Source organism: Plecotus auritus (assembly GCF_963455305.1).
Source record: "Plecotus auritus genome assembly, chromosome: 7".
NCBI classification, from domain to species: domain Eukaryota; kingdom Metazoa; phylum Chordata; class Mammalia; order Chiroptera; family Vespertilionidae; genus Plecotus; species Plecotus auritus.
Genome location: NC_137774.1, coordinates 18,169,666 through 18,182,079, shown reverse-complemented (window position 1 = coordinate 18,182,079; position 12,414 = coordinate 18,169,666). Strand labels below are relative to the sequence as shown.

Sequence of the window (12,414 nt, the reverse complement as noted above, 5' to 3'; positions counted from 1 at the left end):
TTTGACTATCTTAAGGTCCTGAAGATATTCTCCTATGTTTTCTTCTAGTAGCACTATTATTTTATTTTTTCTATTTAGATCTACATACCATCTGGAGATGGTATTGTGTACATTGTAAGGTATGGAGTTAAGATTTGTTTTTGTCACTTGGACAGTTGCATTTATTGAGAAAACTATTTTTTTTTCCAGCTGCACTGCAGTATTATTTGTCTCATAAATCAGGTGACAGGACATGTCTGTTTCTATTCTGTTCTTTGGCTTATTTACTTTTCCTTGTGTCAGTGGACTGTGTCTTGATATTTGTATTTTATTTGTGCTCATTAAGTGTTTGTTGAAATGTGAGTAAGCCAATGAATGAGCCTCCATTTGTAGTATTATTTCTGTGAAAAATGTTTTTCAAGTTTCAAAATATTGACTTAAAAACATTATTTTGGGGCATAATTGATTTAGCATTGAGGAATGAGCTTATTTTATGCAAGAGTTTTGGCAGCTTCTCTGACTGATGCTATGACTTAAAAACATTTATTTTAGGGTGTTGTATCTACTCTGTTAATGTCCTTTCCTCTAAGACAGCCAAAATACTATATAAAATATCTTTCTATTTTTCTGGAACCATACACCATCTCTATTTGATTAACATTAGTCTATAAGTAGGTATTTGGTGAGTTTGACCAAATCCCGAATAATTTGAAGAAACAAACTAACAGAACCCTTCGTAACCAAACAAATGAATCTGCTAAAGAACTAAACAAAATAAAACATCAAAGCCAGCTTTCATTAGAGAGCATTCAGATGTCTGTATTTATGTTTAGTTTAACTTATTCTATATTTTATTATTGTGATTCTATTTGCTTCTTAAAGAAGAAATGTTCAGTCACGTGGTTTACTCATGCTATTGGAACTTAATTATTTTTAGCTTTGCTTTCTGTATTTTTGTTAGACTTTAATGTTTCACATAAGTCCTTTTTTATCTCCCATTTTGGACATTCTTTATTGTGGTGTTCTTTCTTGAGGTATTATGAGAGAACAAGAAGTTTTCTAAAAGAGCATGAAGAAGTAAATGTTAAGACTGTTTACAGATTGCTTCAAGTCCCTGTTACTGTGGATTACAAAGTGGGAACATTTAACTTCAAAGCACATCTGGCTGCTGTTATAAAATCAGAAAGTAGAGTGTTCTTTTTCCCAAATAGACTCAAGAACATGCTTTGCTATGAATAATTCTCATTACATATTAAAAGTAGTCATGAGACAAACTCAGTGTATTATGAATGAATAACAACAGAAGATTTGTCCTTGTTCACAGTGTTTGTTGTTGCTTTTAAATACTAGAATAGATTTTCTCTTTTTATTTTTTTCTGTTTTCTTGGTCCATTGGAAAAATGAAATTTATGATAACAGAGTGAGTCCTTAACTTCTGTGTTTAATGGCTTTTAAAGATGAAGAGCATGAACTAGGAGTTACTGCATAGTTGAAAGGCCACATTGTAGTCAGCTAAGCCAGTATTTTGTGTCCTGCTTGTAAATGTAGAGTAGAGTAAAAATAAGTCACAAATGGTTTTCTTGGCTTTTGGTTTTAAATTTTAAGCTTAATTAGAGCTTGAGCATCTTTGAGAATTCCCTGTTTTCCTCTTTCTTTATTTTCCCACTTAAATTTAATTCTCCTTCATGAATTAGAGGTTTATGTATTTTCAGATTCATACGTATCTTTGAAGAACTTACTTTCTATGCTGGTTTTCTCTATTCCGAAAATAGAGAATAGTTATTTACTTTTCATATGTACACCTTCAAACAATAAATATTTATCGAGTGCACTTTGCTGCCTGCTGAACCTTTTCTGCCTCTATTTTTAAAACAGCTAAGTATATATAGTACAATGTTATTTGCTAAAGAATATGCCTCTTTCTCTGGTATGATATTTAAGTTGATTTTATTGTCTTACTTAATGAATGTTTCCCAAAGTACATATACTCCTTTATATACCTACTGGAAGTGCTCCACATCTGGAACACTCTTATTGTCAAATTTTTAATATATGCCAGTCTGGTGGTGGTAAAATACTATCACATTGTGGTATTACTTTACATTTTTTTAAAATAAACAGATTGAGCATATTTTCATGTTTGCTAGTCATTCAAATTTCTTCATCAGTGAAACTGTCTCAAGTTTTTCCCTAATGGGTTGTTCTTTTTAAAATTTTAAAGACCTTCTTTATATGTTTTAGAGACAAAGAATTCATGCAAACATCTCCTCCTAATTTATTATTTCTCTTTTCACTTTATTTATGATATCTTTTTTGGAGAGAAGTTCTTATTTAAAATTATCAAATTTATTAAAATTTTTTGCTTATGCTTTTTTTGGTTTATTTTTAAAGAAATCTTCTCTACTACAAGGCCATAAAGTCATTCTTCTAGAATGTCTTCTGAAAGTTCTGCTTTTAATTATAAGTATTTAACCCATTGGAAATTATTATATATGGTGTGAGGAAGGGATTTGATCTTATTTTCCTCTACTTGTTGGACACATCCTAATTTTCTCAATAATTTGCAGTGCTCTATCTTTCATGAATAAAATGCTCATATGTATTTGAGTTTCTGGTACTTCCTAGTTCCATTGACTTACCTTCATTGTTGCAGTTTTATTATGTCACACCACCTTGATCTTTTTCTTCAGGTTTGTCCTTCTTCCCGTTGTCCCTTTCTTTATTTATGCATATTTTATAATGAGCTTCTTAAGTTTTCAAAAAACCCTACTTAGATATTGGTTTGGGTAAATCAATCACTACATCAAGTTAATGAGAATTGGCATTTTTACATTATTGAGACTATTCAAAAACAGGCTGCGCGAGGATCATGAAAGTACAATTGTGTCTGCAGAGGTTATGCTTTATATTTCATTTGTTAGTGGACCACTAAAAATGGATTATGCAATAGCCATTCTAAAAAACAAGCTAAATATTAAGACATATAGAAAACATTTTCATAAAGCAGCTTAATTCTCTATTTTATCAAATAATAATTAAAACTCAAAAATTAATAAGTTCTTATGTTTAAAATTTCAGATAGAAAATCCTCGGTACCTGAGACAGAAGCCTATCCCAGTTTCTCTGGTAGGTAAGGATTCCATTGGACTTTTCCTACAGACAGATATTTTTAAGTAAAATAATCAAGTCATTTACAGAAAATAGTCTAGCTCCACATTATAAAGCATAATTGTCTTATGAATCCTATCATTTGGAAGTGGATAAATATTTTTTTTCTCCAGTGTTGGCATCATTTTGGCATGAACTTTAGGCAATTTAGAAGTTTACTTGGGGGTTTAGGATAAACCATGCCTGAAAAAGTATTGAATAACTCTCATTCATTCAACAGATGACTCCTAAATTCAGCCTGAGAAAATCCAGCAGTTTCCATGAGGATCATTTACTCTCTCGAATGCATGAGAAAGAGGTAGGACTGAAATATTTTTATATGCCTAATTATTGACAGTATTTTTATATTTTGCTTAATATGAGGTTTCAGGTTTAGTTAGAATAATGATGCATGGTAGGAAGAGGTTGCCTTTGGTACACATATGAAGTAATGATGTAGGGTAGGCAGGGTTTGTCTTTCTACATTAAGAAATTTTTTTTATTGATTTCAGAAAGGAAGCGAGAGGGAGAGAGAGATAGAAACATCAATGATGAGAGAATCATTGGTCAACTGGCTGCCTCCTGCATACCCCCCACTGGGGACTGAGCCTGCAACCTGGGCATGTGCCATGACTGGGAATCGAACTGTGACGATTCCCAGTCATAGGTTCATAGGTCAACTACTGAGCCACTCCAGCTAAGCATGGATGCTTTTAAGAATTTCTCGAACAGAAACCAAGATGGTGGCATATGTAAACACCTGAACTGCTGCCTCACACAACAATATCAAAACTACAACTAAAAGACAAAACGATACCATCCAGAACCACAGGAAAGCTGACTGAGTGGAAATTCTACAACTAGAAGGAAAGAGGAAAGCACATTGAGACTCAGAGGAGCTGCAAAAGGCTGAGGTACAGAGACTCGCACGTGGAGAGGATGGGCGGCTGTGTGCACGGGCGGCTGAGTGCGCGGCTGGCTTTCTAAAGCGGGAGGGAGACGGAAGCTCCCCACTGCACTGAACTCCAGTTCTGGGCAAGTTTCTGGGAACCCCGACTCATTCGGGGAGAAACTGGACTGTCTGGCAGCGGACGAAACTCGAGGGCGGCTTTCTCTCAGAGGTGCTTGCAGCGATTACTGAGGGACACTGAGACCCAGGGGCCTCATAGGGTAGGGCTGACAGGAAACCAAGGCTGTCTGCTCCGCCCTGAAACTCCACCCCATCCAAGATGAGCACAGAGGCTTTTGCAGTTTTGCAAGTCTTGTCTCATAAGGGTGTCTCTAGCACAGAAGTTCTCCCAGCATAGACACAGCTGATCCTCACAGCCAATTGGCCTGGAGGTCAATTCCTCCAAGGGATACCAACAACAATCAAAACTTAACTACAACAAGGCTGAGCACACAGTCCACAAAAAGGTGCACCAAGAGTGTCCACCTCAGGTAACTGGGGAGGCTGAGCCACTGTGCCCTATAGGATACCTACCACACAAAGCTACTCTACCAACTCAGGAAAGCAGTGAAAATGCGGAGACAAAGAAACAGATCACAAATGAAAGAAATGGAGGAAAGCAAACGACTGGATATAGAGTTCAAAACCACGGTTATAAGGTTTTTCAAGAATTTCCTAGAAAAGGCAGATAAATTCAGCAAGACCCTCGAGGATATGAAAAAGAACCAACTAGAAATTAAACATACACTGACTGAAATAAAAAATATTTTACAGAGACCTAACAGCAGACTAGAGGACCGCAAGAATCAAGTCAAAGATTTGAAATACAAAGAAGCAAAAAACACTCAGCTGGAAGAAAAAAGAATCCAAAAATTTGAAGATAGTGTAAGGAGCCTCTGGGACAACCTCAAGCGTACCAACATCAGAATTATGGGGATGCCAGAAGAAGAGAGAGAGCAAGATACTGAAAACCTATTTGAAGAAATAATGACCGAAAACTTCCCCCACCTGGTGAAAGAAATAGACTTACAAGTCCAGGAAGCGCACAGAACCCCAAACAAAAGGAATCCAAAGAGGACCACACCAAGACACATCATAATTAAAATGCCAAGAGCAAAAGACAAAGAGAGAACATTAAAAGCAGCAAGAGAAAAACAGTTAATTACCTACAGGGAGCACCCATACGATTGTCAGCTGATTTCTCAACAGAAACTATGCAGGCCAGGCGGGAGTGGCAAGAAATATTCAAAGTGATGAACAGCAAGAACCTACAACCAAGATTACTCTACCCAGCAAAGCTATCATTCAGAATTGAAGGTCAGATAAAGAGCTTTACAGATAAGAAAAAGCTAAAGGAGTTCATCACCACCAGACCAGTATTATATGAAATGCTGAAAGGTACTGTTTAAGTAGAGGAAGAAGATGAAAAAGGTAAAGATAAAAATTATGAACAACAAATACATGTCTATCAACAAGTGAATCTAAAAATCAAGTGAATAAAAAACCTGATGAACAGAATAAACTGGTGAATATAATAGAATCAGGGGCATAGAAAGGGAGTGGACTGACAATTTTCGGGGGGGGAAAGGGGTGTGGGGGGTGCAGGAAGAGACTGGACAAAAATCGTACACCTATGGATGAGGACAGTGGAGGGGAGGTAAGGGCAGAGGTAGGGATGGGAACCGGGTGGAGGGGAGATATAGGGGGGAAAAAGAGGAACAATTGTAATAATCTGAACAATAAAGATTTATTAAATTAAAAAAAAAATTTCTCAAATTTAATTTCAATTTGGTTATTTTCAGTATTATAAAGTTTTCTTACCACCCTATTTATAAACTATCACAAAAGGCATTGTCTTTTTTCTTAGATATTTAAACCAATATCATGGGCATAAAAGTTTATTTTTTGTTGGTGATGGAGGAAGAGGGTTCTTTAAAAAAAAGTCCATCTGGCATTATTATTACTGCTGATCTCAATAATATTCTTTTCTTATGGACTTTATTAGGGTGACATTGGCTAATCAAATTATATAGGTTTGAACTCAGTAATATTCTGTCTGTTGTTTTGTAGCTCCAATTTAAGGCATGCTGGATGTTTTTTCCATAATGCAATCCTAGTGTTTAAAAAAATATGGTGAAATAAAAAGAAATATTTTAAAAATCTTTTTTGAGGGTAATATTTCTTATATTCAGATGTACCTCCTTTTGAGCTCTTGATATGAATTTCTTCCTTTTCAATAACTGTCAATTATTTTTTCAAGTCATTCCAAGTCATTTCCAACCATTTTTCCTTTTATTTTGTACTATTTTTTTACTGTTGAGGCTGTTTACCATAGAATAAATAAAATAATTGAAAGGAAGTGGTGGCTTTTTGAAAATTTTTTGGTCTTTCATGAAATAATATCTTTATGATGACATTTTGGGTCAGGGGTAAGCATACCAATGCTACCCACATATGTGTTGAAAGAAAAAATATTTACAGTTATCATGTGTTGCATCAGAGATTCTTTTTTAAATGTGTGTGGTTTTATTTTTTCCACACCCTTATGTTTTTGTTTTTCTTTTTGGCATACTATAAAAATATTTTTACATCATTGAGAAGTTTGTAAACATCAACTTACTCCATATCTTAAAATATAGTCTGTGTACATTTTGACTAAAATAATCCTTGTGCAATTACATAGTCATTTCTGACTTATTTGAAAAAATGTTTCTTCATCCTAAAATATTTGAAAGTATATGCTGAGTGGTCCCAATGTGGGAACTATCTTAGTTTCTACTTTCTTTTAAAGTAGTATTTATGAGTTTAAAAATAGCTTATGTAGATTTCTATTGAAGAAATTTTGGAAATTATAGACATCTGTAAAGAAGGAAATAAAATCACATATAAAATTAACGCCTGGAAATAAAACAGTGGTAAAATGTCATTGTATTGTCTTTTAGATTTTCAATGTGTCCTTAAGACATATTTTTTTTTCTTAGAAATTTGAGATCTATATTGGTATATATTGTTTTGTATATTTCAAGTATTTTTCATGCTATTAAATATTGTTCCTAGCATCTATTTTTAATGTCTGTATTTCATACTAGAGGCCCAGTGCATGGATTTTGTGCACTGGTGGGGTCCCTTGATCTGGCCTGCGCCCTCTCGCAATCTGGGAGCCCTCAGGGGATGTCAGATAGCCAGTTTTGGCCCAATCCCCGCAGGCCAGATCCAGACAGGAGGGAGCCTGATCCCCACAGGCCTGTTCCAGACAGGAGGGAGCCCGATCCTGTGCGTTGAGCATCCCTTGGTGGTCAGTGCACGTCATAGCGTAATAATAAAGATTTTACTATTTATCTTTAATATTTATCTTTTGGTCGCTTAGGCTTTCATATATATATATATATATATACATATAGATTATGGATATATGCCTACTTAATTGAACTTATTCCTATTGTTAGGTATTGAGATTGTTTATAGTTTTCAATAACATAAATACCTCTGGGAAGAATATCTTTATATCTCTGTCTTTATATGCATCTCCAAATATTTCTTTGGGGTAATGAATTTATCTGGGTCATGAAGCAGTTAGTAAAGGATTTAATTCTGTTGAAATTTTAGAGTCCTAAAATAGTTAGCTGTTAGAAATCAAACTTTATAAAATAGAACTTCCACTTAAAATTTATAATTGTGTGGAAAATACGTAGATGTTAAATGAGTAATATTTGCAGCATTATTTTATTAGAGTTAAAGAATTATAGTAGTTTTATTTTGGTGGCTAAAAATACACCTACAAAATATTTTAAGACGTTCTTTACATTTTCAGTTTATTTGGGGCATTGTGAGAAAACATATGCTCAGTGATAGCCATCCTTCATTTTAACTCTAGTCTTCACTCACAATTTCATGTTTGTCCTTGAAATTGCTGACACATTTCCTGTGATAGCCACATCACAGGATTGTGTGACACTGAGCGTCATCAAGCAGTAGGTTGGTGTTTTTGTTTTGTTTTTAGTAACCTTAGAAAAATTTTTGACATAGATTAAGATGTTTGGAAAACAGTTGTCACTGAAAGTGAAAGAAGACACAACACAATGAGGGAGATAAATTTTCAGAGCAACCATCAGTTTTTAGAGAGCAGATGGTAGAAATTGCTCTTTTGTGAAATAAAATAGAACATTTCCTTTGAACCTCACCTCCACCCATATTGAATGTTCCCACCTATTGCCTTAGAGGGGATGTTGCTTCTTTCTTGCATGTAATGCCAATTAGGCATTTTTTCTTTTTGTGAATCTGTTAGTTAAATGTAGAATTTAAATAAATGCAAGATAATTAAATCCATAGTCATTGACATAATAAATGAAAGAACTGATATTTTAAAACAGTTGTGAATGTAGCATTCAGATATATACAATCTCACAACATATAATAAATAATTATACCAAGGAATACCATTGTAAACAGGCAAGGGTTAGATCATGGCCAATATCCCAAAAGTTTGCTGTCTGGCCCTCCCCTCATAACTCTCTTCAGTCTTCCCTAGAAGTGACTACTATCCTGATTTTTCTGATGATAATTCCCTCCTTTGTTTCTAAAGTTGATTTTTCCACCAATTCCTACATCCTTAAAAATGAAAATATTTTTATTGTAGTAGATTTTGAACTTCATATAACTAGAACTAAATTTTATATATTTTTTGTGTCCTGCTTCCCTTTATAAGTGCATATTTATATAAGGGAACATTTAAGGAAGAACTAATTACAGTATTACAAATATTTTTTGAGATCATAGAGAAGGGAATGCTTCTTGACTCATTTTATGGGGGAGACTCTGACAGCAAAACTAAAAGGACATTACAAGAAATAAATCCCAGTAAAAATAAAAATTTAATAACCAAGTTTATTATCAATACATTGAGAAAAGACATTTAATAAATGATGCTGGTATAACTTTTCATTTACCTGGAGAAAGTAAAACTGGGTCTTCATCCTCTCAAAACAAAAACAAACATGAATTCTGGATGTACTAAAAACTTAACCTACAAATGCCCAATCAAAAAGTTTCAAAACAGCCAAAACCGGTTTGGCTCAGTGGATAGAGCGTCAGCCTGCGGACTGAAAGGTCCCAGGTTCGATTCCGGTCAAGGGCATGTAACTTGGTTGCGGGCACATCCCCAGTAGGAGGTGTGCAAGAGGCAGCTGATCGATGTTTCTCTCTCATCGATGTTTCTGACTATCACTCTTCCTTCCTCTCTGTAAAAAATCAATAAAATATATTAAAAAAAAAAAGTTTCAAAACAACACAAAAATCTTGCAAAAAAAAAAAAAACAATCTAGGAATTGGAAGGCCTTTCTAACCCTCAAACCTTTCCAAATCCAGAAACTATAAAGAAAATTATAGAAATATTTAACCAAGTGCAATAAAAATTTTTTATGGTAAAATATATTATAAATAAAATCAATAGAAAAATCATAGATTTGGGGGGAATATTTGGGACAGACTTTATGAATGTGTACAGCATACCTTACTGATTGACAGACAAAACATGGATCAAATTGTGAAAGGCCATTTTACAGAAAAACATATTCATATGGCTCCAAAACATCTGAAAGGAGCTAAGACAGAGTAGTGTTCAGGGAAATGCAAATTAGAGTAGTAATGGATATCTACTCTTCTGGTAAAAATGTGAATCTACCTTTAATAGAAGGCAAAATCTATGAAGGTATATCCACCATTAACTCATCTGCATGTCTTCTGAGAATCCATCCTGTAGACATCAAAGCCTAGTTATAGGATGCATGTAGACAATATTTTTGTGTGGCTTTATTTGTAGGGGAAAAGCACTTAAAATAAAGTGAATATTCACTAAGGGGAATGGTTGAATAAATTTTGTTTTCTCCTCATTAAGAAATAATTGACAACAATGAAAAAGAATGAATAAAACTATAGCAGGTATTTTTTGAGATAGTTCCATGTGGTAGTGTGTGTTCAGAGAGAGAGAGAGAGCAAGATGCAGAAAATATTTTTTTTTGCATGCAAAACATTCATAATATAAAAACTATGTATTGCTAAGGGTGTAGTGATTTGAAGAAGAGAATTTATTTAGCTCTCATAACAATCAGAGTGTATAGGGAGTGCTGTTGCTCAGTGATGTCACTGGAGACCTGGACTAGGGGGAAGTTCCACCGTCCTCAGCATACAGCGTTAGTCTCTGGTCGGAGGTGTAGGTTGCTGTCCATTACCTTGTCTTTAAATGCCACCCTTTAGGAAGAAAGAGCACAAAGAGAAAGCCACTTTGTTTTTTAAAATGTCCAGAATCATTTCTACCCTATCATTCCCCTTGACCATAGCTAGTCACACAGTCATGATACAACCATGTGCCCTGCTCATATTTGGTGGTGGCCATTGGGCCCCAAAGAAAGAAGAGGGAAGTAGATATCTGGGGACACTAGCCGTGTGCCGCAAAACCCCCTGCTGGTGTACGCATTCCTGTTCACATTTGTGTATGATTCTGGGAGCATGGCAGAAGACATGAAAATATGCTAGGTTGGCCTGGGCCAGTTTGGCTAAGTAGATAGAGCATCAGCATGTGAACTGAAGGGTCTCGGGTTTGATTCCAGTCAAGGGCACATATCTTAGTTGCAGGCTCGATTCCTGGCCGTGGTCAGGGCACATGCAGGAGGCAGCCAATTGATGTGTCTCTCTCACATCGATGTTTCTCTCTCTCTCTCTCTCACCCTCCCAACCACTCTAAAAATGAATGGGGAAAAGTAGCCTTGGGTGAGGATTAATAACAATAAAAAACCACCACACATGCACACACACACAAAGAAAATATGCTAGGTTGTTGTTATTGAATACATCATGAAGGTGTTGATGGGAGAAGTGAGAAAAGGGGAGAGATTTAAATAAAAAAGGGAATGAACACTGGCAAGTGCAGAGAATTTAGCAAAATAACTCTCCATCTAATTATGTTTGCTTCATGTAAATTATGTTTGAATATGATATTTGACAAAATTTAAAATTAACAAACCAGCATACACTATATATATATTAACTATCACTTCTACCCTTAATGAGTCGAGTTCTAGGAGAGTAGCAGATACTGCTTATATCTGTAAACCCCAGGGGTAAGATAACAAGAGAGATAGATGCCTTTTTTTTGTGTGCTGTGTTTATAAATCAGCAAGGTGAATAACGATCGGCAGTACGAAATATTACAGATGAACATTTTGAGAAAAGGATATACTGAAGATATTAGTTAGGAAGAATCTTAATTACTAACATACAATAATTTCTTCTGACTAGTATCTAACAGAATTCTCCAGAAAGATGATTGTAACAGTTAGGTATCCAAGTGAGTAAAGTGAGGTTGATTTTACAAAGTGTTTCTTCGGCAGTTTGCTGGGGTGATTGTTGGGCTATAGGAAGAAAGTATGACTAAGCTAAGACATCATTTGGTTGTGTTGCTGATAATGCTTTGGAAACTGCTGGGCAGTACTGATGGCTGACATCAGTAATGTTTTCGACCTTTCTATTGCTACGTGGTTACAGTAAATAAAGGAAAACAAAAAAATTTTTCAGTAAAATTACAATGGCTACAGTTTATACCTTATTAGAAAACTTACCAGTTTGTAGTTATTCTCTAATCCTGCTTTTTTTGGTACGTTTTGTCCCTTTTGACAAGAGGTAGATGGTCAATATTCATTCTTTGTAATAACACGAAAGGAAGTTCCTTGGTACTTAAAATGTGCATATGATGTCCATCTAAATAACTTTAGTACATTTTCCCTTAAAAAATTATTAATGGTCATTACGCCATTATATTTTGTTTTCTGCTAAATTCAGTATCAAATGTTAAATACAATTTACACATGCAAAACTGTTAATAGTAAAAAGTAGCATTTTGAATAAGAAATCCATTTTTCTGTAGAAGTGAATGTCAAATACCCAAGTGAATAGATTGTTGTGTTCCTTAAAAACCCCAAAACCCTTTATTTAAAGTTTGTGCATATTCGGTTGAGTCAGTGACATTGGTCATTGTCCTAAAATTTAACTAGTTATCCTGTTAGTTGGATATTTTTAAACCCAAGGAAATGCTTTTATAATAAGTAAGTGAGCACATTCACCAGCTTGATTCATTCGGTAGGAATGTCCATCCTCAGAGCTACTCTTTGAAGTGCAAACTTCAGAGAAGATGAGGCCCAGGGGACTTTGGTAAATAACATTTCTTAAAGTCTTTCTAAGCAGAAATTTCAGAAATTCTAATTCCCTCAGAAATAGCTTGTGGGAATGCCCTCTAGAAAGTGAAGCTATCCATTTTCAGCCCTTCGCTTTGGCAGTAGGCTATCCAT

General features: G+C 34.9%; 1 protein-coding gene across 2 annotated transcripts in view; it reads left to right on the top strand.

Annotated features, from left to right (window-relative positions):
• The window catches only part of CEP112 (centrosomal protein 112), a 329,147-nt gene that overhangs the window by 46,173 nt on the left and 270,560 nt on the right, over positions 1-12,414 (top strand). For both annotated transcript variants that reach the window (XM_080679644.1, XM_080679645.1), the window contains 2 exons: positions 3,058-3,105; positions 3,368-3,445. In XM_080679644.1, the coding sequence (XP_080535770.1) occupies positions 3,058-3,105; positions 3,368-3,445 (126 nt within the window). The remainder of the gene's footprint in view (positions 1-3,057; positions 3,106-3,367; positions 3,446-12,414) is intronic.